The 27,772-nt window shown below is 41.9% G+C and overlaps 1 protein-coding gene across 2 annotated transcripts in view; it reads right to left on the bottom strand.

Annotated features, from left to right (window-relative positions):
- Positions 1-27,772, bottom strand: part of STK4 (serine/threonine kinase 4) — a 68,531-nt gene that overhangs the window by 37,338 nt on the left and 3,421 nt on the right. Inside the window, exons 1-9 of one of the 2 annotated variants that reach the window (XM_083508147.1) lie at positions 27,500-27,759; positions 22,968-23,048; positions 22,375-22,503; positions 21,208-21,322; positions 19,828-19,992; positions 19,037-19,204; positions 17,603-17,740; positions 16,295-16,423; positions 14,205-14,391 (exon numbers count right to left, since the gene is read on the bottom strand). In XM_083508147.1, coding sequence (XP_083364273.1) covers positions 14,205-14,391; positions 16,295-16,423; positions 17,603-17,740; positions 19,037-19,204; positions 19,828-19,992; positions 21,208-21,322; positions 22,375-22,503; positions 22,968-23,048; positions 27,500-27,531 — 1,144 coding nt within the window. In that variant the 5' untranslated portion in view covers positions 27,532-27,759. Of the gene's footprint in view, positions 1-14,204; positions 14,392-16,294; positions 16,424-17,602; positions 17,741-19,036; positions 19,205-19,827; positions 19,993-21,207; positions 21,323-22,374; positions 22,504-22,967; positions 23,049-27,499; positions 27,760-27,772 lie in introns of those variants that run through there. The other variant, XM_083508148.1, reaches the window with a different exon arrangement.

Here is a 27,772-nt window from a genome sequence, read left to right as displayed (position 1 = left end):
AAGGTCTAAATGTCCGGTTTAACTGATCAAAGAGCAGGTTTGAACGGATGCAAGTTTAGAGTTCCGTTGCTTTCACTTTCATGCAGTCGGGGGGAGGCAGACTTCCTTGGTTTAAATCTCCCCGTTTTTAGCCCAATTTTCAAAATTTAAAAGGTCCCGATTGTTTTCCAGCTCTTACTCACGGGAATTCAGTCCAAATTTTCTTTTCAGGAAGGAATCGGCGCTCTCCGCTTATGGCGACGCGGCTTCACTTCGCAGGCTGGGTAGCGACTCTCAGCACCGCGCTCACTCCCGATGTCGATCCGTAGCCTTTAAAAAGGCTCTTTCACGGTACCGGGGGGCGCAAAGGTGCCCACCGAGTCTCCTTGTTCTCAGGCTTCAGCGCCTGGGATTTTAGGGGTCCCCCGCTCGCCGTAGCGGGTAAGACCCGAACTTGCGAAGCAGTCCTTCTCCGGAGCTCGGAGGTAGGACCGCCATTAAGCGCTGGCACCGACCGGAAGTCCAGAACTGGACACAGTACTCCAGGTGAGGTCTGACCAGAGCAGAATACAGTGGCACTATTACTTCCCTTGATCTAGATGCTATACTCCTATTGATGCAGCCCAGAATTGCATTGGCTTTTTTAGCTGCCGCGTCACACTGTTGGCTCATGTCAAGTTTGTGGTCAACCAAGACTCCTAGATCCTTTTCACACGTACTGCTCTCAAGCCAGGTGTCACCCATCTTGTATTTGTGCCTCTCATTTTTTTTGCCCAAGTGCAATACTTTACATTTCTCCCTGTTAAAATTCATCTTGTTTATTTTTGCCCAGTTCTCTAATCTGTCAAGGTCGTTTTGAAGCGTGATCCTGTCCTCTGGGGTGTTAGCCACCCCTCCCAGTTTGGTGTCATCTGCAAATTTGATCAGGATGCCCTTGAGTCCATCATCCAAGTCGTTGATAAAGATGTTGAATAAGACCGGGCCCAAGACAGAACCCTGTGGCACCCCACTAGTCACTCTTCTCCAGGATGAAGACGAACCATTGATGAGCACCCTTTGGGTTCGGTCAGTCAGCCAGTTACAAATCCACTGAGTGGTAGCATAGTCAAGACCGCATTTTACCAGCTTCTTTACAAGAATATCATGGGGCACCTTGTCAAATGCCTTGCTGAAATCAAGGTAGGCTACATCCACTGCGTTCCCTTCATCTACCAGGCTTGTAATTCTGTCAAAAAACGAGATCAGGTTAATCTGACATGACTTATTTTTCAGAAATCCATGCTGACTATTGGTGATCACAGCATTCCTTTCTAGGTGCTCACAGACTGTTTGCTTAATGATCTGCTCCAGAATCTTCCCTGCTATTGATGTCAGACTGACTGGGCGGTAATTATTTGGGTCCTCTCTTTTCCCCTTTTTGAAAATAGGGACAACATTTGCCCTCCTCCAGTCTGCCGGGACTTCGCCTGTTCTCCAGGAATTCTCAAAGATGACTGCCAGTGGTTCTGAGATCACATCTGCCAGTTCTTTTAATACTCTTGGATGCAGTTCATCTGGCCCTGGAGACTTGAATACATCTAAACTAGACAAATATTCTTGTACTATCTCCTTAGTTATTCTGGGCTGTGTTTCCTCTGCTGAATCATTTGCTCCAAATTCTTCAGGTCGGGCATTGTTTTCTTTATCGGAGAAGACTGAGGCAAAGAAGGCATTGAGTAGTTCAGCCCTTTCTGTGTCCCCCGTTTGCATTTCACCATCTTCTCCTCTGAGTGACCCCATTGTTTCTTTGTTCTTCCTTTTGCTACGAACATACCCATAAAAGCCTTTTTTGTTGCTTTTAACCTCTCTAGCAAGCCTGAGTTCATTCTGTGCTTTAGCTTTTCTGACTTTGTGTCTACACGTGCTGGCTATTTGTTTGAATTCCTCTTTGGTGGTTTCCCCCCTTTTCCATTTTTTGTACACATCCTTTTTTAATCTTAATTCAGTTAAAAGTTCTTTAGATAGCCACCCTGGCTTCTTTAGGCACCTTCCATGTTTCCGTCTCATTGGTATTGCCTGACGTTGTGCTTTTAGTATCTCCCTCTTAACAAACTCCCAGCCATCATGAACTCCCTTTCCTTTTAGTATTGTTGTCCATGGGATCTCACCCAGCACTTCCCTAAGTTTTATGAAGTCAGCTTTCTTAAAGTCAAGAAATTGAGTCCTAGTATGCTTGGCTGCTCCTTTCCGCTGTATAGTAAACTTCAGAAGAGCATGATCACTCGCGCCTAATGATCCTTCCACTTCTACCCCACTAACCAGGTCATCCATTAGCATCCATTAGCAACTGGCCCAATCTATACCAATTTGTCCTTTTTTCAGAATACAGTGGTACCTCGCAAGACGAATGCCTCGCAAGACGAAAAACGCGCAAGACGAAAGAGTTTTCCGTTATATGAGTCGTTCCGCAAGACAAATTTCCCTATGGGCTTGCTTCCCAAGACGAAACGTCTTGCGAGTTCTTGCGAGTTTATTTCCTTTTTCTTAAAGCCGCTAAGCCGTTAATAGCCGCTAAGCCGCTAATAGCCGTGCTTCGCAAGACGAAAAAACCGCAAGATGAAGAGACTCGTGGAACGGATTAATTTCGTCTTGCAAGGCACCACTGTACCTTGTTGTCCAACACAATACCACCACTGGTTGATTATTACATTATTATAAGTTTACAATAAGTAACACCCCAGAAACAATTCCATGTATTAGCTGCAATGATATTAAAGTGAACAAACAAAATCCTGATGCGGTGCTGGAATTTACTCCAGAAATAAAAGACTAAACACTGCAGGTGTATTTGATATTATAGGGGCCAATATTTTTAAAAAGCTTAATGTTAACAACTCAGTCTTGTGGGTTGCAGGGTGGGAAGGTGGAGAGAGGAAATTAATTCAAGGGAAGACAGAATAGTGACTGTACATTGCACAAGATTTAAGGTGCAGCTTAGATTCTTCATGACAGCGAGTTCTTATTTCTGTTTTTTCTGTATTTCAAGAAAGCCACTTTCCCTTAGACCCAACTTTTCCAAGTTGCATTGTGGGAGCAAACTGGGAGAGGAAGATTGTAACGTGGCATGAGTATCGTGCACTTCAAACTGCTAGTCTGACATAGCATCACAGTGTCTCAGCTAATCTTATTTTGCTACATGAAAGACCCTTGATGCTCAACTCAGAAGTGCAAGCCATTCTTCCTTCTATAAACTTCACATCTGAACTGTGCTTTGTGTTTTAATACACTTAACAGAAGTTAATTTAAATGGCCAAAACATGAAGTCACTTATTCAAGGCAACCCAAATTGGAACTTGAGAGTTATTAAGCTATCAAAACACTAGACACCCACATATTCTACCTAATTGAGAATTGTGCATAATTCCAATGCCTGACTACACTTATCTTAACATATGTAGCTCCAACAAAATTCTGTCTTGGTTCTAGAAACTGCCACCCACACCAGATTACTAACGTGTGACTGCTGTTAAGAGCTGCTGATTGCATGGTTTCCCTTACATTCAATATTTTGGAACCAAATGTGCCAAGTGTGAATTATTAATATCAAATAATTCAGCTTTTCTTCCTCTTGATTGCTGAAGCTGCTAAGAATCTAGTATTCCGTAGCTAAAAGGTAAAGGTAAAGGGACCATTAAGCCCAGTCACGGACGACTCTGGAGTTGCGGCGCTCATCTCGCTTTACTGGCTGAGGGAGCCGGCGTACAGCATCCGGGTCATGTGGCCAGCATGACTAAGCCGCTTCTGGCAAACCAGAGCAGCACATGGAAACGCCGCTTACCTTCCTGCCGGAGCGGTACCTATTTATCTACTTGCACTGTGTGCTTTCGAACTGCTAGGTTGGTAGGAGTAGGGACCAAGCAATGGGAGCTCACCCCGTTGCGGGGATTTGAACTGCCAACCTTCTGATCGGCAAGCCCTAGGCTCTGTGGTTTAACCCACAGCACTAATGAATAATAAATTTGGAAAACTTTTGATTTTATTGCTGGTAACCAATTAAGCTTTAAAAGTTTTTAAATGATCTAAAGAATGCAAAACCCATATTAAAAGGTTATACATTCCGTATTCAATGAGTTAGAATGACAACCATTTTCATTTGTTCATTTACTATATTTCTACCCTACCAAAAAGGTTTGTGAAGGTGGCCCACAAATAAATTCAACCAAAAAAATAAATTCAACCAACCATTGAAGCTCCAATAAATAGAGGAATGATACAAAGTCAAATACAGTGGTACCTCGGTTGAAGAACAGTCCTGTTTAAGAACGATTTGGTTTACAAACTTCGAAAAACCGGTAAATAGTGTCTTGGTTTGAGAACTTTACCTCAGTCTAAGAACAGAATCCAAATGGTGGAAGGGCACCGGCAGCGGGAGTCCTCATTAGGGAAAGCGAGCCTCGGTTTAAGAACGGTTTTGGTTTAAAAACGGACTTCTGGAGTGGAGTAAGTTCGTAAACCGAGGTACCACTGTACTGGTTTGCTTCTGGGCACAATTTAAAGTGCTGGTTATGGCCTATAAAGCACTACACAGCTTACATGCAAGCCAGCTGAAAGACAATGCTTGACTATTAAACAAAATTGGGGAAAGGAGCTAAGAACAGAAATTGAAGAAGCAGTTTGGAACAAGCTATAGACAAAAAAGCCTTCCTAAAATCAACATCCTACAATGGAAACAGAATGGATGGGCAATTGCTTTCCTTGAGAAACTAAGCGATGTATCCGATATGGATGTTTTTGTTGAAATATGGCACCCCTTTATAAACTGTTCAAATGACTGGCAGCCACCAATTACATATATAGATTAATGGGGAAAATTGGCACATTTGTCTTCTGTTCTGGGGGAGTAGGTGGGAGAGGAGAAATCCTTTGGAAACATAATTATCATTAAGCCAGACTGTAAGCATATGACAGACGAAAAGCTTTAAAGGGATGCTTTACTAGAACAGCATGAAAAGCAGTTAACAACTAGTTCCCAAGAGCCATAATTCAGAGGTAGAGCACCTGCTTTGCAAGCAGAATGTCCCAGGTTCAATCCTCAGTACCTCCAGATAGGGCTGGGAATGTCCCCTGTCTGAATAGTCAAGTGAAGACACTATTGATCTAGGTGAACCAATGGTCTGTTTTGGTATGAGGAAGATTCCTATGCTCCTGGCTGGTAGATACATAGCTGTCAACCATCCCTTATTTGGCGGGAAACTCCCTTATCCCAGCGCCGTGTCCCACTGCTGTCCCTTACTGATGATGTCCCTTAAATTTCCCAGGTTTCAAAGGAAGCAGCTCCTCTCCCTCCCTCCCTGCCAGCCAGGGAGGAGGGAGGCTCCAACTGTGTTGCTTGGCTGCGTTGCTCACCCAATAAGGAGTCTAAGAACGACTAGGGGGTGGAACTTGCATGCCTTGTGCCAATCAAATTGACCACGTTGCCCGGGGACTCGCCTTTGCTCAGCACTTCCCAGCGGATAGGTGACGGTGGTTTTCCTTGCTGCATCCCCTTTACCGGGTTGCTGCGCTGTGGGAACCACCGCTTGAGGCGTCGTTTGGCTGCTGGCTGGGCTTTCTGCCTTTGGCTCGGAGGGGCTCAGAAGCTGAATATACCTGTGCCTGAAAAATCCCTTATTTTGGCTGCTGATCCCTTATTTTTGATGCTGCTGGTCTCTTATTTTCAAATCTGTAAGTTGACAGCTATGGGTAGATGTGGCTGTGCTAATAAAGGAGGATGCTTGCAGTACAATGCTTACAGAAGATGATAGATAAGCTATCCCTTGCACAGAGCAAAACCATTACATAATCAGTACAAGGAGGCATGCCCCTACAAGGCAGCAAAGTCTCATTTATACCCAATTATTTATGTTCTCCATCAATGGAAGTGAAGCAGCAATGAAGTGCTGAATGGTTGGACAGATTAATGCTCATCTTCTTGAGTCAAATGCCTAACATCAATAGTACTTTATACGCTAATTATTCTCAAACGGTGCAACTTTTTTCTAGGTAAGAATATTCTTCCAAGTGAATCGTCATAGCTCTAACATCAAATAAGGCTATTTTCTAAAATGGCTTACCTTGTTTAATGATGTACAGTACTAAGGGCCAATGCAATGACAAACAAAGACTTCTGCTATCAAGCAACCTTCAGCTCTCCCTTATATAAAATACCAGGTCGATAATACTTTGCCTGTGACTGTAACCCAACTACACATTTAACGGATGTCTTCTGAGGCTCCTATATTTAATTACGCTCCGTTTCAGATCTCTGATTTTACAGGGAAAATAGAGCCATTGCTCTAAATGAAAAATGACCAGTGAAAGGTTTACCGAACTGAAGCATTTTAGCTTAAGTTTTCTACTGAAACTTTGGGTAAAACAGCAGCAAAACATCCAGCATAAGGCTTCCAAGAGCATATCAAGTTCACAACACATACACAGTTTTACATTCACTAGCGATCTGTTACCACTACTAAAGATGCAGTCCAGTGATAGTTAAAGCAATCTGTTTCCAGATAAAATCTGTGGTCATTCAGTAAGTCAGGCTCCCATCAGTAGCTTCTGTAATGAAATGTAGAGCGAAAGTACAGATAGGGAAAAGGGTGGAAAGAAGCAAAGGGTTGGGTCCCATAGAGAGACTTCAAAATATATCTGCTGAATCCAGACGAAGCTTTTCCAGAAATTACAGGAGCAAAAGACTAAAAACCCACCCACCTAGATTTATCTGCAGAGAGAATATAGGGCACATTACAGAGATATAATAAATTTCAGCTACAGCTGAAATTATGAAATCGGAAGTGAAAGATCCACTGGTCTGTCAAACAAAACCCATCTTATCTGGAAATCAAAGTTCATGGTGCTCAAGGCTACTGCTAATGCAGAAGTATTTATTTCTATGTCAATAGTTCAGGAGGAAATGCTGCAAAGAGCCTCAGGTCCAGAATTTAGCATGGAAATTATTTTTAGCCCCTGGACCAACTGGGCGGGTGAGTTCCTCTTAGGATAAAGACAGGCAGGTGTGGGGAACCTATGACCTTTCAAATGTTGCTGGACTACAACTCCAGTCATCCATGGTTATTGGACATGTTGGCTGGAGCTGAGGTTCAACAAGGTCTGCAGCTTCACAGGTTCCTCACTTGTCTTAGGATGTGTATTTCTTCCAACACTTAGTAAACAAAACCAGCCCCAGCTTAAACATAATTAAGAGATATGGTTTCTAGGTGAAAGGGTATGATCTACAATCACACACATCCTTGATGGTGGATGGCAGAAGTGTTTCTTCAAGGTTCAGGGGACAAGATGAAGAATCCAGTATCAGTATATTCACATAACAAGGGCTGGGTGTGTGTGTGTGGAGCATATCTCCTACTATATCTGAATAGATTGAGAAACTTTGGGCCACAGTAGCTATGATTAAGCTAACTTCTTACGAAAGAATAAACACAAACCAGCCTGGCTAGTTTATGGGAAAATATGTATTTTGGGTAATGTTTCGGAACAGGTTCAGTGATAATGTCTACCCCTATGCTGCTTTCAACATGCTGTAACAGTAGTTCTTTATGCTCTCTCTTTGGTTTATTCTTAATAATAATAATATGATATGCAACCAGACTGGATTGCCAGCTCTCATCTTTTAAAAATGAGGCACAATTAATCTGTAGCATATTTTACAACCTCACAATGAAACAGAAACATTAACACAGATTTGTTCTGAATTACATTCTACTCTTCTGAAGACAGACTTTCAAAAAAGTGGATGAACATGGGGCATGTATTATATTTAGACAGCTAGATTTGTATCCAAGATTCTTTTGAAGGCTCAGGGGAGCTTACAAAGACATCTATCTAAAATATGCCAAAATATTTTCTAAATATAGCATAGGAAGCTGCTCTATACCAAATCAGATCACCGATCAACACTGGCTGCACTGACTGGCAGCAGTCAGTCGCGCGCTCTCTCTCTCTCTCTCTCTCTCTCTCTCTCTCTCTCTCTCTCAAATACAATAGCCTAGGGTTATCCCAATGAAATTGGTTAGCAGCAGATTCTAGACAGACAAAATTACTTCCCTGCAGATCATTAGGTGCCCCAAGTCTTGGTGATGGCTGTCAGATTAGAAAGGGATTAAAGATAATTACAAAAAAAACAGGTCTATCTATGAGCAATAGACACAATGGCTACAGGGCTCCTCTGTGTTCAAAGGTAATGTGCCAATGGGTATAAGATACTGGGGAACAATGATTGGGGGGCAGGGGTTTCTGGCTTCATGCCCCAATTGGATCCAGCTGGCCACTGTAGGGAACAGGATGCTGAACTAGATAAAGTAGACATTTGGTGTAATCTAGAAGTCTTACTGATAAAGGCCCGAAAATCCAATATAACCCAGGTCTTAATTCTGCCCCCTCCCACACACTAAAATCCATTCATTGGGAAAAAATATGTTTTTGCTTGGTACCCAACAGAGTATTGGTGCTTCTGCTGAGGGCATTTCATAACTGCCTAGAATTACCTCTCCCTTATAGAGGCTGTTCGTACTTTGATGGAAAAAGTTCACAGAGATAAGCATCAACAGATGATTTTACAAAACGGGCAGGCTGATTTGGGAGGAGGCACTCCTTCAGGTATGGGGTGCTATCGGCTTTCTGAATTGTTGCTCTAGGATACTCCTATTCATGCAGGCAGAAATAAAAAGCTTTCCAAGAGCGCTTCTGCATCATTTTATCAGAACATAAAAGGCCAATCCAATCTCTTGACTACCCAACAGATCAGACATGGCGAATCCCCTACTGTGAGCAGATGCCACAGTATGCCAACAAATGATGCAATGTTGCTGCAGGAAAATCCTTGCCACAGTACACTGAAGTATGAACTGGAGCAATAGGACACAGGGGAATCATTTCTGAATGCAGGATTCAAAAACTTACACTCCAGTGTTTCACATAGCATTCCAAGAAAAAAAAATGTTGCAGAAAATTCTGCTCTATGGTACTTGAATTTTTTTTTAAAAAAAGAATTGTTAATATCCACCCAATTCCTTCCTACCAGTTGTTAACGCCAGTCATGAAATACGAACCACTTTGATGATATTAATGACCTCAATTCCATTGCATTTAAAATACCATTTAGTTATACTGATTATTAAAAACTATTTCCCCAAAAGACTGTTACACAAGGCTGATGAATTTTTACAGCTAAATCAATTTAACTGAATGTGAAAGGAACATTACTGTAGGAGTGATAAGGTGAAAGACAGAGCACTTGAAGCAATTTAGTGGGGCATAGCACATACAGACTCCGCAGACTGAATATGGCACAGGTCACCTTGCCAAGAAACAATTATACCAGGAAAAATTAATACGGCAAAGGTAACAAGCTGTGCGAGGCTAGAGTACGAGCCCAAAGCTGTTTTAAAGCAATTTTAATAAGGAACGTTCACCAGACTGTTTTGTTGGAACAGTTGTGATGGAAAGGGCTACAACCAACTCAGTGGCAAAGCACACTTTACATACAAGAGGTTCAGGTTTCCACCCAAAGCATTTCCAGCTTAAAGAATTCACAGCAATGCTTCTCAGAGAAGATGGTGCCCTCTTTAACTCGCGTTGTTAAACCATTCCCTTTGCACACCAGAGCAGTAACATCTCTGCTTCTCTGCACATAATCACAACTCCCATCTGTTACTCCCTCATTTCCATATTTCCCTAGCCTATAGGTCCCTCTGCACTCTGTGTGGGTCGATGAGTGGGCTCTTTGTCTCCCATTCTTACTACTACTCCTTGCTGGCATAGTAACAGCTCACAAGGTTTTTATTCTCCCAGCATTTCACATACTGAGGGAGACTCAGGTGTGAACAGGCATGCACTGTAACAATAATTACAATAATAATTGTACAATAATTACAGTAATTGTAGTTCTAACAGCCTGCGTAAATGGAGCCAGCTCCACTCTGCACCTCTGAATCCAGGAAGAATGTAATGTCTGCATTACAGCAGACATAGTGAGACAGGTATTCTTACCACTTCTGATTGGCTTTGATGGACCTCGCATGAGTCCTGAAAAAACAGAGCTGACGTCACATCTGGGTTCGGCACTGTGCGCGTGCGAGCGATTGTGCACATATCCATCGCGCCTAAAACAGGGGTTGCCTATACAAGAAAGCCTAAGAAAGAAACCCTAAAGAGGCATGGAAGACTGACTGCCTGACTCAAGGGCGGATTGCCTATCCTAGAAGATAGCACCTCTGGCGCACTGGCCAGAACCCTGAACAAGATCTACCTGCATGGCAATGTTTTTGTTTCTGCAGGTTCCATTCCTTCCTGCATGTCTGGTAAAGCTGGGCAATGACTTGTAACATCTCCACTTGGTGTTGTGTTAAAGCGACAGGAGGCAGACTACAAAATATCAAGCGACGACATCATTTCCTATAGGCTAGCTAAGTGAACCCATGTACAGTGACTGTATGGTGAACATTTACCGGCCTGGTAAATTACCTGCCTGTTGAATTTCTTAGAGCCAATCCACACACTACATGGCAGCTAATCCAGGTTAGCCAACAAGTGGGTGCTCAACAGGAACCCACAGAAAAAGTTACCTGATGGGTGGCTGTAGGATACACCCATTTCCAGAGGAGTCCAATTCACACATATTTTATGGGCACTCTCAGATGTGTGAAGTGGACTCATGAGAAGATACTGTACTGTACTGTAATAATAATAATAATATATTATATTTATACCCTGCCCATCTGGCTGGGTTTCCCCAGCCACTGGCTGGCTTCCAACAAAAGATTAAAAAACAATAATGCATCAAATATTAAAAACTTCCCTAAACAGGTGTCTTCTAAAAGTCAGATAGTTGTTTATTTCTGTGACATCTGATGGGAGGATGTTCCACAGGGCGGGCGCCACTACCGAGAAGGCCCTCTGCCTGGTTCCCTGTAACTTCGCTTCTCATAATGCGGGAACCAGCAGAAGACCGTCAGCGCTGGACCTCAGTGTCTTAAATATCTGTCTTTAATATTCCTGATCAACATTGCTAAGGGAGAAAACAAGTGTTCAGGTGGAAGAAGAACACCCTACCTTTTCACAACTCAAGTTTTCCATTAAAAGCTGTGAAAGAGCACCCTCTTTTGGTTAAATGTTGTCAATGTCGTGCACTTTAGCAATATGTACCATCAAGAACATTTTTTCATAGGTTGCTTTTCTTTTTGCAAAGTTTTCAGTCTCAGGTATTAAACACAAACTTAAAACCGCTGCACTAAAATTCACAACACAATACAATTGGCTCATATGCAGCTTAAAACAGTAAATCAGACTAAGAGACAGCAATTTAATCTCCATACTAAACCCCACACCAACCTACCTGCAGCATTTAGAAGTGAGATAGGATAGACATCCTGTATGTCTAGGGTCACCAAAATGGCATTCATGGATGTAATGGGTGTCCCTGAGGCTTCCCCCTGGCACCCATGAAGCCTCTGAGCCTCCCTGCAACACTTAACTGCCCCCTTTGCTCTGTAATATGTACTTTAAATGTTCAGATTCAGGTAGGTGTTGGTCTGACGAAGTCAAAATAAAAAATTTAAAAATAGTCCAGTAGCACCTTAGAGACCAACTAAGTTTGTTCTAGGTATAAGCTTTCATGTGCATGCACACTTCTTCAGATACACTGAAACAGAAGTCACCAGACCCTTATATATAATGGGAGGGTGGGGTGGGGGTTTTCTGAGAATGTTTGCTTTTGTCAAACATTATATAAAATAAGACTGTGGGAAAGAAATGATCGGATCACAAAGTAGTAGAATGGAATAATGGCAAGCAGGGGAAAGGGAAATACATTTTAAATGTACCCTTATGCTTAAAAATAAATCCTGCAAGTATACCTACTTGCAGGATTTATTTTTAAGCATAAGGGTACATTTAAAGGCCAGAACCTTTCTTATCTGCTTTTTTTTTGGGGGGGGGGGGTTGCTTGCTTGCTTAATTTTGCTGGGCATTTGTGAACATTAAAAACACAGTACCCACCATTTAAAGCTTGAAGTAGAGAAGAGCATTCTAGCACTTCATGTGTGGTCTAAGCTTAAGTATAGGCTATAAAACAGCATGCTTAGGTTATTAATATTGTTAGTATAAAGCTATTTAAGAAACACAAATTGGTGGTATCAACTGCTCCGCTTTGCTCCACAGCCCCAGCATAACTGCACTTATTTGTGTGCTTTAACATAGGTTTTAGAGACTACAGCTAAATGGAAACATCTGCTTTCTACTTACAGGACCTGACTACCACAGAAGGTAGAGAGAGACTGCAATGTATACTGCATGTACTCAATAAAATGGTTTTTGCAGAACACTGTTCAGTTGAATAACCTCGTGGTCCCTCCCAACTGTACAATTCTATGAAAGTTTCATTTCTCATGTTATGCTCCCTCCAGTGGTGGAAGGGAACATTTTTCAGGAGAATGAAGACCCACAATGAGACAAAAATAGACAGCTGAACTTTCATTTTCTATAACCTACACCTGGATGTAGACCATGCTGTAATATCATAGCCTAACAATGAAGCAGACTCAGCCCAAATTCAAAGAACACAAATGAAAAATACATTTTTAAAACATTATTTTCTTAGATTCACAGAGGTCAGTTTTCACTGATCACATCATAGTAAGCAGGTATCACAGCTAGCTTGCTTTCTGTTACAAACAAGTCAAACTTGTTTTTGATTGAAAGAACAATCCTTGATCATAAGGATGCCATGCCAAAGTAGCAATTACTAGTAATTCAAGTATATGAGTGAATGCAAACTAGGAAAACCAACAGTAGGTCAGAACAGCAGCTGCCTGCATTCTCATTATTACTCTAACATGAAACCAACTGGCATATCATAATCACAAACGTCTGTATGGCCCATATAGATTCAACAACCATCCTCTGAATTCCCTCAAACACCAGGCACCTGCTGACTCAAGATTAGCTAGGCCACATAGACATTATATCCAAAGCAGTTCGTGTTCTTGCATCATTTCATACGACTGATTCTATTAATGCAAAACACTTCCCTTTTCCATTTACAGGAAGAGGCTTCTTATTAGTACATAGCTGAACAAAGTTCATTTTCTCTTTTCCATCCTGTCCAGCCTCCTGCCACTCACAATGCATCAGAACAGTGGATCACAATTTAAGCTTTTTATCCTGTATGGAAGAATATTTATCACCTGAGATTTAAGACATGGTTAGGCAACCCAAGGACTTGGACATGCCACTTTCCCCTCTAACACCACGCCACAAATGGCTTTGCAAAGTCCCCTTAGTTTCAATAGAACATTTCCCCCCTGTGGCAAATGTAATGGGCAAGCTCCCCGCTTTTCAACTCTGAGAAGAGTTTGCCAAGCAGTTTCCCCAAGAATTAGGAAATGGTTTCCAAGAATGTTAGTCTCCAGGAAATACTGGGGTTAAATTCCCCCATGCCTACGGTAGCCTAAGCAGCCAAGTCAAGAATCCAGGCTCCAGTGTCAGTCAACCAGGATGGCCCCACCATGGAAGTGGGCAAATGGTGTGCCAACATTTGAACCGTGCACCTATTTCTACTAATACACAAATCATGATCCCATCCATATTTGGGAAAGCTTCTGACTTCTGCTGCTTAAGCACATGTCATGGCTTCAAGGTTTTCAGCCTTCCCTCTCCCTCCTTCCACCAGTTTCTTGCGATAAGCACTTCGAGATAAAGCACCTGGACCTATGTCATTCCACAAGAAGGTTTATGGCTTCTCTGCTCAGTCCTTCACCTACGTTCTATTTACATTCCATTTCTCATTAACATCAGCTCAGAAACCCTATGATGCTCCCAATGATGTCGTCAGGAGCACAATAGGGTCTGAACACTCCTCTTACCAACTCTCTTCCTCAATTGTACCAGAAAGAACTTCTTGAAACCTTGGATGGTGCATGTTCCAGAGACCGCCCCACACATTGCCACTGCCTTGTAAGTTCTGGAGGAAGAGTGTGTGTGCCATCAACAACAACCCCCAATATGAGTAAAATCTAAATGTGAAAGAGCCTGATCTCAGCTAAAGGTTTCCAAACTGAGAAAAATTCTCCAAAACACCCATTCAAAAATTTGTTCCCTGTGGCTGCTGGCATGAGAAGGGTATCACATTGGCTGCCCCTGCTTTAAAGCTTAAAAGACTGCACTTTATTATAATGAAAAAATGGACTTACTCTTCATTGTACCCTCATCTTCTTCATCTTCAGCATTTATGACCATTGTTCCCAGTTGTGACTCTAACGTGTCATTGTATTCTATCATGGTGTTGATGCCATCACTCATTCCACAAGCAGCTCTGATTGTACCAGTCTCTTGTCCCTGTGCCCGCACCATGGTCCTAGCGTCAGTTTCATCTTCTTCCTAAATAGAGATGCAAGAGATAAAAATTTGAATCAGACTAAGCAAGGTATCAGTATTTCTCCAAGACAATGCAATTAGAATTGAAAGGAGTGTGTAATGTTAGTTTACATATCTGATTGTAGTTCGTTATCAGTTAGTAACAGTTTCTTTTCAAAGGACAGCAAATATTGGACAGACAGCTTTGAAGATCGAAACCTGCTATTTAGTCAAGTTATACATTACCAGCAACAACACAGGAATGTTAAAAAGCTTTGCAAAAAAAAAGTTAATTGCAGAAATTTTAGAAGTTGAAGTAAATGTTACATAATGTTACATAATTTAGCAACAGATCGTAATGCTGAGATTCCACTTTCCTGTAACAAATATTTTAAGTTTCCCTTCAAAATACTGATTACAATAGAGGATAGCATTTTGGCAGAGGAAGCACCACACAAAACTGTGAAATTACTTGATGAAGTCCTGAACTTATGCAATCCTTCCACAAAGTGGGCTTGTATGCTGTGTCAGGTTCCTTGGAGGAAGGACAGGGTCGAAGTGTTAATAATAATTATGCATAATATTACACTTATTTTTGTTCAAAACTGTCTCTTAACTTTGAAGTTGGAGATTCTAAACAGATGCATGTTTTTAATTTGCCAACACGTATCATCTAGAACAGTGGCTCCCAAATGTCCAGGAAAAAAGACTTTGGCAATCCAACCCAGCATTGAACCCAATGTGTTTTGACTACAAGTGATTTTGGCTTTAGGCACGATCCCCAGAATGTAGCCCCCACATAATTTGAGGTCTAACTGTATTTCACTACACTTTTAGCTGTATATAACAGCCTTGATGGCTGTTTTCTACTTCCTTTGCTTTTAGAGTCCTGCTGTTTTTTCTATATTGCAAGAAGATGGAATTTTATTGTTGCGAACCACCTTAGGGGCGCCGAAAGGGGATACATAAACTACTTCCGTAATAAAAAAATAGTCTAATGTGAAGTGAACAAGCCTGAATAAGCTACAGCAAGCTACTTGTTCCTCACTTTCCTCTCTTCCTCGTCCATAGCCAAGAGAGAAATTCAGAAGGTCTCTCCTCTGCTTTTGCAGAACATGCATTTCCAGTTTATGCATTTTTACAGAGCTATTTCCCAAAGCATCTGGAAACCACCAGGTAAAGGGTGGCTTATTTGGAAAATGTGTTTACTGGTTTTCTGCTGGTGCATTCTGATATCCGTTTGAAAAAGCTGTTTATTCCTCTGGTCACATCTGGTCCCAACTCTGACCCACTTGGGCAATTTAAGGTCATTTCTGTAGCTCTCCAGAGTCTTAGGCAGAAGGGCTTTCCCAGCCCTGCCATCCAGGATCCACATGCCAAATGTGACCCCATTTGGCCCATGAGGCAATTTCCCCCAAACCACACCCACCTGCCCCACTCCAACTGTCATGTGTGATGTCAGGTATGGGGTTGGTAAAGTTGCGACTAGATCAGCTGATCGTGCAGCTGAACACTGACAGGCAGGAGAGGCAACCAACCTGTCAATCACTTGACCTCTCTGACATCAGGTGACAGACCTGACCCCGCCCACCTGCCAAAGTTGAGGCCCAACTCTGCTAACTTGAGCATAACAGGTATTGAACCTGGAAGCCTTCTGCATGCACAACATGTACTCTGCTATTGATGAAGAGCCCTTCCTTTCCATTTAAGCAAGAAGATTCAAAGTCGCCTTGCTTGCTCACTATATTTCACCAACTGTGGTTAGTTCCGAGGCCACTGACCTACTGAGGGACTTGGGTATAATTTTTTCAGAAAGTCGACTTTAAAAAACTGACACAGAAATTATGAACAGCCAACACAGCTAATAGAGAGGTACAGAGCAATGCTACTACAGGAAGGACAATGGTTAAGTAATTTTAGCACTCACTGAATTTTCTTCATCATCATGATACATCTCACGCTGTTGAGCTTCCTGAATTTTCAGTTTAATATCCATTGCTTCATTAATCAGGTCTCGTAGGATGAAAACTCCTTTGGCATTTTTTACAAACGGATGCTAAAGAAGACACATTAAGAACGATGAACTATGAACAACATGTAGCAGCAAAAGATCTTAACCCCGAGCTATGTTAATCCCTTTAATTCTGTTGATTTTGTAATGAAAGTTTATTCAAGCATGGCAGCCCTGCCCAAACAATGCAATCTGCAAGGCAAATGCATTTCTACTATGTTATGTTTAAATACTTCAATAGCTTAGGACACAAAAAGGACTACTAATGCCAAATGATCTGCCTAATTTTGCAAATGGGTGGAAAGTAGTAATTAATATGAATATGAAAGTATGCATGTTAGTTCTGATCTATACACATTTTTTATCAGCAACTGTACATATTGTTCAGACAGCTAAGATATAGAAGATTCCACAAAGCCTCCCCTGACTATGGAAATAGGAATTTCCTGAATGTTAATTTGGGAGCAAGCCTCAATGAACTGAGTTGCTTCTGAGTAAATATGCATAGGACCTGGTATTTACAAAGCAGCTACACAATCACCAAGCACAGAGGTATAAGGAATCAAATATAATCCAATCCCCTGCCCAAGAAACAGTATCCTATACCCAAAGCATTCCTGATCAGTGTTCACTTTACCTACTGATAGCCCCCACCAGGCAGGAACATAGTAAAGTAAGGTAAAGGTACCCCTGCCCATACGGGCCAGTCTTGACAGACTCTAGGGTTGTGCGCTCATCTCACTCTAGAGGCCGGGAGCCAGCGCTGTCCGTAGACACTTCCGGGTCACGTGAACAGCGTGACGAAGCTGCTCTGGCGAACCGGCACCAGAGCAGCACACGGAACGCCGTTTACCTTCCCGCTATATAGCGGTACCTATTTATCTACTTGCATTTAAGGGTGCTTTCGAACTGCTAGGTGGGCAGGAGCTGGGACCGAACGACGGGAGCTCACCCTGCTGCGGGGATTCGAACCGCCGACCATGCGATCGGCAAGTCCTAGGCGCTGAGGTTTTACCCACAGCGCCACCCACGTCGCAGCAACATACTTTATTCTTTAAGCACTGCAATCCAACTCTACTATCTAAAACGTAGAAGCACAAGAGGATCAGCAACAAAACTGCTACAATGGAGGGGGGAACGGGGGACAGACAGGAAAACTGCCTGTCTATTTCTCCAACAGACAAATAATTTTATTTATTGCTTTAGATTCCAACAGATACTGACCTGAAGCAGCTGCGTGGCAGTGGCTCTTTTTTCTGGACACTTCACAAGACACTGCTTTACAAAGTCTGTGAATTCGTCTGACCAGACTTCCGGCTTCCGGAATGTTGGAGGTGGATTTGTTGGAATCATGAAAATTGCCTGCAAACAAAGTATATATTTTTTCTACCTGCTGTTTACCTTATTTTTTAAAAAAGTATAAATCAAACAATGACCACACTGAGAAAGATTTTGCAAGGGTCTGAAGGACCAAAGCTCTTGATGGTGTTGCACAGGGGATGGCTAATGATGACCCCAAGCCAGAAACTGGAACCCTGAGAAGTGCCCACCTCCATCATAATTCTCTACCTCAGAGGACCTACCAGTGTTTCTTATATGCTTTTTATATTCAGAGGATAAGAGCATATCTTTCAAGCCTGCTAACTGCAATTGTATTCAAACTGTACTCTGCATAAGCTGGGTTCAGAATCAAAATGCTGCTGTTCTCATGGAACAACCGGACTACATACAGCCTTTGGCAACTTTCCTTGCAGTCCCCTAAACCCCAGGAAGCCCTGTCCACTTTCCTCAACTGCTCAGCTGATTAGCCATCAGTTGGGTGGCAGGGAAAAGACTTATCAGCTTAGTGACTTTGGTTGTATTGGGATGGGGGCAGTTAAAAGCCTCCATTCTTCAGCAATCCCAGTGTATAAAAAATCAATGTACCCATGCTGTCTCAGAAGGCATGAAGTGTGTGTGAGTGTGTGTGAAGCTTACTGAACACTGTTGTATAGAGCTGCAGTGGGAAGGAGGGATCAGCTGAAATCAAGCAGGAGATCTTGCACTGGTGGAGCTCCACTCATGTAAGGTTCTTCCATCCAATTTCAGGCAACCCTCTCACCCCCAACTGCAGGCTCCTGTATGACAAAACCTGCAATGTTCAGAAGTTCCTCCCGGACTCTGAGCAGAGGCTTTTTCGGGGGGGGGGGGGTTGAAGGAAAGACAGGTTTGTGCAAGCTGGCATCTGGTTAGGCAATCTGTTGATACAAGATCACAATACTATCCTTTCCTTTGGGGAGTTTCCCTTCACCCACTGTGAAATTGATGTTAAGAGCACAGGCTAGTTTGGTGCTGCAAGGTCAAACAGTTGATGTGTTGAGACAACCTCCTCTCTACATTAAAATAATGTGTGACATGGTTACAGGGCCACATGGGCTAGGCCCTCCCCCACTGATGTTCACATCCTCCATGTAGGGCCCCTCACAACACCTGTTGAATGCAAAAGTAGCAATGTGCAACCCTGCTGCCCCACCCCCTCAACACATGACAGGGCACTCATAAGATCATACAACGACATATCTAAGAATTTGGATTCTCACATGTCCATTGAATTAAAACAGGACTTGTGGGTAAACATGGTTGAGATTGCACAGTTAAGTTCGGTTACCCAACGCTTACCCTCATCGGGTGAATATCGGCATATGGTGGTTTTCCTTCTGCCATTTCAATGGCAGTAATGCCCAGAGACCAGATGTCTGCTAGACAATTGTATCCGATTTCTTGAATCACTTCAGGCGCCATCCAAAAAGGAGTTCCTATCACAGTGTTCCTTTTTGCCATGGTGTCCTAACAAAAGAAAGGGAACCCAGTCATAAAATGAAGTGCAGCAATTAAAAAAAAAAACTTAATGAAACAGCCTTTACTAATCTGATGCCCTTCAGACCTTTTGTATTACAACTCCCATCAGTCTGTGTTGGCTAAGGCTGAGGGGAGTTTGTAGTCCACAATATCTGGCAGGCATCAGATTGGAAACAACTGTCGGAAAGGTTATCCAGAGAACATGCTCTCCATATCTAAAATGTGTTAGAACAGTAACAATCAAATGAAATCTAATCCCCAACATAGCTATTATGTTTCATGAAAAATAGACGTTACTTCTACATTACAGAATGTAAGTTTCACCATGGCTACACCATATTAGCTGATGGCCCCCATGCAAGTCCCTCAGGATCACAGAGCAAAACATGCAGACTGAAGGAGGACCAGCATCTTGCGAGGGCTGAATAAGTCACAGCATCTGTGTAAACAATAGTAGCAGCAGCTTCAAAACAGACCATTCAAGTAGTAGCTCAGCCTATTCCTCCCAAGGCGTATGTGGTGGGGACTGCCAGCTAACGTGCACCAGCTCAAAGAAACGAGATACTGAAACACAGGTGGTAAAACGTGTATAGACAACTTTTATTACTCACTGTGAGTTGGCCTGCTACCCCAAAATCCGCAAGTTTAGCATGCCCTTCTGTATTGAGTAGTATATTGCCAGCTTTGATGTCACGGTGTATTTTCCTCATGAAATGGAGGTATTCCAGCCCTTTGAGTGTTGATTGTATTATTGTAGCGATTTCATCTTCCATCAACTGAAGGAAGAAATGAACTACATTAACCGATACCAGCAACTAACTATTGCTAAGAGAGACTGCCAGTGTCTGTTATAAATATACAAATGTGCCACCCACCTTACTACTCCAACTATTATTTATGCAAAGTAATTTGGGACTCAGTGAGAGAACTGGTATCTAAAACTTGTCCCTTTCCTTGTCAAACTGACTGATAATAAATATACAATAATTATCATTCATATATATATATATATATATATATATATATATATATATATATACATACATACACACACACACACACACACACCAAACTGCATTTTGTAGGCCCCTATCGACACTCCCTGTACACTTATGATGATCTCATCAAAACTCCATCATTATTGTTTGCTACACAAAATGGACAGCGAGAAAGTGGGATTTGGGAGTCTGACAACACCTGGAGGATCGCAGGTTCTTCTTTCCTGCTCTAAAGTAACTAAGAACTGTAGACTGCTCTGCCTCCTTTCTTTTAGCAAATGTTTTGTGCCACTGGGGAAGTAGTAATTCTGTACTGATTTGTTTGGATGTTGTATGTGATGTCAATAAAAGGTTTGGATGATGAACTAAGAACCGACATATCCTGCTGCCTCCTAATACAATCAAGAGCCACCATGCATACACACAGCCAAATAAAACTGCAAAGGCAACGCTTTCTTGAGAAGGTGTATACACCCTGGAGGCATGAAAGAGGCAGTAGAGAGGCCATGGACTCAGGCTGCTGTTACCATCTCAATAGGAACAAGGAGAAGGAATATACTATGTACTTTAACATCTTATGACACTCAAAGAAAACATCAAGCTAATTACCAAAAGGATTTAAATACAATGCTATTTACTTAATTTCATTTCATATATCGAGAACATTCCTGATGCACCTCATCCCAAAGCAATTTACAACACAGCAAACACTATACACAAGACAAATGTGTATATAAAAACAGCTAAATCATTTGTGTACACACACACCAACCATCACCATATATATAATCAATTCAAATCCAACAGATACCAGCTGAGATAAAAACCTCTACTTAGAAAGCTTGCTTCAAAAGAGGAACATCCTGAATAGGCACCAAAAGTCTAACAGAAAAAATGCCAAGTTCAACACTAGACATTAAAATGTCCTATTAGCACTTGATGCTTTTGTCTGCAGAACATCACACATTTATGAAGATGCTAAAGAACACCTACCGTTTTATTTCGCAGTCGAATAATATCAGACACAGATCCGGCACCGCAATATTCCATGACAATCCAGAGGTCCGTGTTCTTAAAATAGCTGCCATAGTATTTGACTACATGAGGACTAATAAAAATTAAGATGTGTCACTGAAGTACACATTTTGCATTTACAAAAATGAAAATCAGGCTTAGTACAATATTGTGGGGTCCTATTAAAAGCACAAACTTGGAAAAAGGAAATCTTTTCATTCATCTGCCGGAAGTGTGCATAGTGATATTTAACTGGATAGAGTGAAAGAGCTTGATTTATTTGGTCTGCAGTGGCTGCCCAATAGCTTAATGGGCAATACTCTACTAAAAAGTAAATAAAATAATGCAAGAAGAGCTATATCCTTTGTTTGAAGCAGTACCCGACATTGCCAGAGCTAACGATTATATGAGAGACATTACCATAACAATGGTAACAGCCATTAGTTAGGGATAACAGCCAAACTCTGCAATGTTCTACTGTACCAGCATGAAATGTAAGGAAATCCCTATGGCATCAAGTCACGGGCCCATCTAGTCCAGCATCCTATTCTCACAGCAACCAACCAGATACGTATGAGAAGCTCACAAGCAGAAACTGAGTGAAATAGCAATCTTTCCACTTGTGATTCCCAGCAACTGGTTTTCAAAACCATATGTCTCTTACAGTGGAGTGACATTTTACTTAAAATGCAGCACATTTTATCATTTATATTTATATTACTTTCTATATAGCACATACTGCTTTATAGTCATATGGCATATTTCAAGAGCATGCTCCATATATTCTCAATAATCCTTTAAAATGACCCCAGAGGCACTGACGTGAGGGTGGATCTTTTCAATAGCAAAGAATCCGTATGATAATAGTTTTCAGGGCCATTAGTTTTAAATTTAATGCAAGAGGCATCTGCTCTTGAGCTGTCGTGTCTTAAAAATACAAGTATTTCAATAGAAAAATTTTCCAAGTAAAGCTTTTGATAGATTTATTTAAACCACATTAAGGCTGCACTGCACTCCTCTTTTCTCACTCTACCATGTAAAATGTATTTCCTGCATGCTGTTTTTGCTGGAAGTCTGAGGGCACTCATGATAGATGGGAGCGACTCTCACCACCAGTGAGTGAAAATACGGACTAGTTGCACTTACCTATCACATTGTTGCATTATGGATATCTCTTTAATGATCTCCTGCAAGTCAGATTCAACAGGAACTTGCTTAATTGCAACAACCTGGCCCGTTTCTTTATGGATAGCTTTGAAAACGCTGCCATAGGACCTGTAACAAGAAATACAGGCTTTGAACACCATAAGAGGTGATACAGAAAGGAAAGACACTGAATCTTAGGCTAAAGTGCCCCCCACACTCAAGCACTCAACACTGCATGAAGAACTTGCATAAAGATTAATATGGTACCAGCCTTGCTAAGTTGTTCAACAATCAAGGGTTGTGATGGGTACATAACCACTGGCAATCACTTGCAGGATTTACAGGATGCAGGTGAATATACAATGTATAAAGCATTATGGCAAGAGACAGGTGGGCCTTTAAATGCCAATTTTAAAATTAATAAACATTACACATAGTAACCACTGAATAAGCCATCTACAGAACACTGTCACTTCTTGATTTGTATAAGCAGTACAATGAACAACAAGCTGTTTTGAAGCTTGTGGCACACATAAGAACCAGCACCTGCATGTCTCAGCGCATTACTTGCACTTTTTGTTACCTGCACTTACCCTTCTCCGAGTTTTTCTAGCACATCGAACACTTCTTCGGGTTGTTTTGTCAGACTATCTTCATCTAATTTCCTTAGCTGCCTGTGGCAAAGGAAAGAAAATTTCAGTTATACTATGCAAATATCAGAGGAGGCTTTCATACATGTAGGAGACAGTGTTCAATCAGCCTTATCAGTCATCATAATTCTTTAACAGCGCAAATAGCACTCTTCTTCCCATACTGAGGGAAAGCCCCTATATCAAGGGTAGCCAATGCAATGCCCTCCAGATGTTATTAGACTCCAAATGCCATCAACCCAGCCAGCATAGCCAATGGACAGGATCAAGCTGGGAGTCCAACAACATCTGGAAGGCACATTGGCCTACATGGTACAAAAAACAATGCAAAGAACTTTAAGAGCAAGGAGAAGAGAGGCATTCAAAGCTTTGAGCCACAAAGGCTTTGGAAGTGATACCAGCCCTATAGCACCACTGAATCAGTGTTGTTGCAGTGGCTTTTTAAGGAGCCTATAGAAGCACAAGGGGTAGTGCACACACAATCCATTTTCTCTCATAATCGCCCATAACTTCTGTTGCATTGCACCTTTCAGAGAACAATGCTTTTTTAAAAAGTTTTTTTTAATTTTTAAAAATAGGAACATGCTGAAACGTTTATTTTTCACTTTCAGAAGATGTTCTACGTTTATTAATAAAAGTTACTTATAAGTAAAGAATGGAGCTATATATTAGAAGTGCTAAACACACATGGGGACCTACAACAGATACATTTTTTTAACCAAACAGAAAGAAAATGTGAGTTATACTTTTCACATTTCAGAGGCGGCCTTTTACCAAAAGTGCAAAATTAGTAGTAGTGAGTCCTGAGAAGTCCACATGTTTCTGAAAACCCAAAACAAACGCCTTTCTGTATTATGTTCTGAATACATAAATAGAAAAGCACATATGTGAAATACACAATGACTTTCTAAAATGAAGAAACATGACTAAGATTTCAACCCAGGAAATGGTGAAATACCAGAACTAGCTTCAGCGATAAGCATTAAGACCACAGAACCTGCTCTTGTTTGAAACAGATGACAACAAATATGCCTAGGTCATGATTTCTAGTTAATACTGATGAAAAATGTATTAGTACATTGTGTACTAATATCCCAGGCAAGTACTAATCCAAGTTTAGAAGCCAGTTTCATGTTAAGGCGCAATCTTAGAAGTAGGGTTGGTTATTTACTTGGTTAAAATACTGTTGGAATACTGAGACATAAGTAAGAAGAGAGAAGGGAGTGACATACTAACTTCGAAAGCCAACTATTTAAGTGAACAACCATATTAGCAACTTTAATAGACTGACACAGTTTTTAAGTTTTTAAATACTGCACACAAGTAAGCCACTCTCTCCCATTCATATGCACCACCTTCATGGAACAACCAACCTTGCTGTAAAAAACTGAACCCTACTTAAAGTGGTTGCACTTCCATTTAATCATTATAACCTGTTAGCAACATCTGAACTTGGAAAAGCACATATATAAATGAAGCCAGAAGCAGCAAGTTGATTAACTGTACCAACGATACTCACTATTTCAGTTATGTTATTAGCAACCTATATTGGTACAAGAATAAATTTTCAGTGTGGATTTCTTTAATTTGGTCACCACAAAAAAGTTCTAGTTAAGAATAAAGGAAACCTACATATTACCATCAGCAGAAGCCTAACGTGTGGGAAGTGGAAATTAGAAAGGGGTAAAAGTGCTCTCTACACCACAAAACAAAGGAAACAGCCTCTCTTGCTCATCATGTAAATGGGCCATCCAAAAAAGAAAAAAGCAATTGCATGCCTGTATGAACCAGATACTTCTGTAAGCTGCTCTGTGGGGTTTTCTTAACCTGAGACAGTTCACTTACAGCCTGTGCTGAAACGACAAGACAAAAATCCCAAATTGTAACTGGCCTCTTAGCCAAAATGTTAGTATCTCCTTTATTATCATACTTGTGTCCAAAGGAGAAACATAGAGCTGGCCCAAATGCAACCATAAACCATAGTTTATGAGAATGTGCCTTGTTTTCCCCGGATCTACATGGTCCCCTTTCTGGTGGAGCTATGAGGACAACTTCAGAGGCTTTCCCTCTTGTTTTAGATTAATCACAGCTTGCTGTTTTGTCTTGTGCCATCTTTTAGCTACATTCTGAGGACTGCTTCTCAAACCTCTGGCTAAACCAATGTGTAATACAGTGGTACCTCGGTTTACAAACTTAATCCATTCCTGAAGTCTGTTCTTAAACCGAGGTGCGCTTTCCCTAATGAGACCTCCCACCGCCAGTGCCCTTCCACAGTTCGGCTTCCGTCTGTAGACCAAGATGAAGTTCGCAAACCGGAATAGTTCGTAAACCGAGGTACCACTGTAATGATTAGTGGGAACAAGTAAACTTCAAACCACAGTTCAAGAATATGGCTTGTTTTCACAAACCATAGTTAAAATTAGCCAAAGTTTAGGGTTCAGACATAACACTGAATGGCAGTTAAAAAATGGAAACAGGAGTTTCTAATCTCTTTGGGACTATGTTGGAGAGGGAAGAAGGCAACATTTGGGTGAGGGGGGAGAGAGGCTCTTTTCCTAATGCTAAATGATTACAGCCCAACACATACAACCGAAAAGCAACCACAAAGCATGTTATCAGGCATTACTGTTTGAATAAGCATGAGCCTTGGGAGAGTGGGGGAAGTTATGATAAGGCCACTGACATTATCACATTGAATACACATGTGGACCCAGCCTAGGAGACATCACAATTAAATGAAGTAAAATGTACTTCTTTAGCAACAATCCATTTCTACCAGCAACATCATAACTGTGAGAAAAGATAAAATTGCACACGTTATGTTATAAACAACAAGAGTTTTACTTTTAAAAACTGACAGGCAACACGCATGCCTTTCTAGGCCTGTGGGGTGTGAGGAGTCATTTGTTCTCTGAATGATCTGGTCTAACTTCCTCAAATTCCTCAACCCAGAAAGACATTTAAAAACCAAATATTGTATTAAGACATCATTCCGGAACGTACTGCTTATGAACCCTGTGGTGAAATTCACAGGACTCTGTTTAATCCAAAACAGCCTAAGGAAGTGAGAGCATATTTGTCTATCTTTCTTTAATTTTATTTCCACAGATCAACATGCTAATCTGCTTTTTGTGGTGACAGCTTTCTTTATAGAACATAAAGATAGTGATCTATATTTTCAGTCAGTACTGCGACCAAAACCTAACAACACTTTGGGAGCATTATGTTAACAGTTCAGCCATCTTTGACTAATAAATGACAGGTTATTCTTGAAGTATTAGTCTCTAACCATATTCATCCTTGTTTCAATTCTGCTCTATGGTCATGGTTAATCAAGGATCTTAAGAGTTTTGTCATCTAGAACTTCTCATTATGCACCAGACTTCCTTGTTCACTTCTGTTCGCCATGCTCATCAAATGAGCAATAAGCATTTGCAAAAAGAGGCCAGCACTTCCTATTTGGGGCTGTTGAACACACACTTCCTACGTGCAGTCAGATGTTTGCATGTTTGAGTTGGCTTACACCTTATTTTCATGTAGGTTGTATGTAACATGAAATAATTCAGTAAAAACAATGCAAAGCTCCACTACTCAAGGATGGTATTTAGGTTCATGGAAGGATGAATCCCTGGCATCTCAGACAGCTGGGAACACCCCCCACACACACACACAAGAGCTTTGAAAGCTGCTACCAGAGTAGAAAATACTTGGAAAAGACATATCAGCATCTGACTCAGGATGACATCTTCACATGTTTACCTGCCCAGCTCTAAGGTTTGTCACACTGCTAATATAATCTTTGTTTTATGCTTGGGCTTTAAGAGAAAGAAACAGAGCACAATTACAGAAGGGGAGCAGTCACCCATATAGCAGAATAAATAAATGAGATTATAAACTGGCTGCATTTTGAAGGTTGGGGTTAAAGGCGAGTCCTGGTCTTAAGTCAACCTCAAACCAAAACATTCATTTCCAAACTGTTCATTTCTTCAGGGGCCACATTTCCAGTTGCTACAGCAGGTGAGCACTTGCAAAAGAAATGTAAAAGCATCCTAAAAAATAGGAAGCGGAGTGAGTCCCAACCACCTACATCACTTTGGAATCCCAGTTTAAGCAGAGAACTTTAGGACACAGGCAGTTCCCCAAAAAGCCTTTGGTTTTGCCTATGGGTGGCTATTTATTTCATTGCTTTTTTGCACAACTCCCGTTGCATTTAGCCAACTCTGGGTCATGCGCGCGAACTCCGACGGAAGATGCGAGGAGGGAGGTTTAAGACGAAGAAGGAGCGCGTTTCCCGGGAGGAAGCGGAGGAAGAGAAGGGGGTGGGTGGGAAAGGGCCTAAGAGGAAGAGAAGTGCACCGACCCGCCTCCGTAACCTACATGCACCCAAGTCGCCTCCTCCCACCCCCTCAGACAGCGCAAGAGCCCTTTCGCCACCCTGACCATCCCCGCGCATCTCTTCCCCTCTGGCTTCTCACCGGCGCGGGTGGCGCAACTGCACAGTCTCCATGGCCGCCTGACGAGAGCCGCCGCCGCCTGTCCGGGGTGGGCGAGGGTGGTAGCGCGCGCGCTTTCCCCCTCCTCACGGCCGCTCCATCTCCGCCGCCTTCCTTCTGCTCTGCCCGCTCGCGCTGAGTCCCTTCGGCCCCGCCTCCCCAGCGCCAAAGGCACTTCCGCCTCGCAGCTGCTGCTGCCGCCGCCGCCTCCTCCTCAGAACCCCGCCCTCCCCGCAGGCAAGCACCAGCCGGAAA

The sequence above is a fragment of the Podarcis liolepis genome, assembly GCF_965112155.1.
Source record: "Podarcis liolepis genome assembly, chromosome: 6".
Lineage (NCBI taxonomy): Eukaryota > Metazoa > Chordata > Lepidosauria > Squamata > Lacertidae > Podarcis > Podarcis liolepis.
The sequence above is the reverse complement of the archived record's forward strand: the minus strand, read 5'-3'. Positions and strand labels throughout refer to the sequence as shown.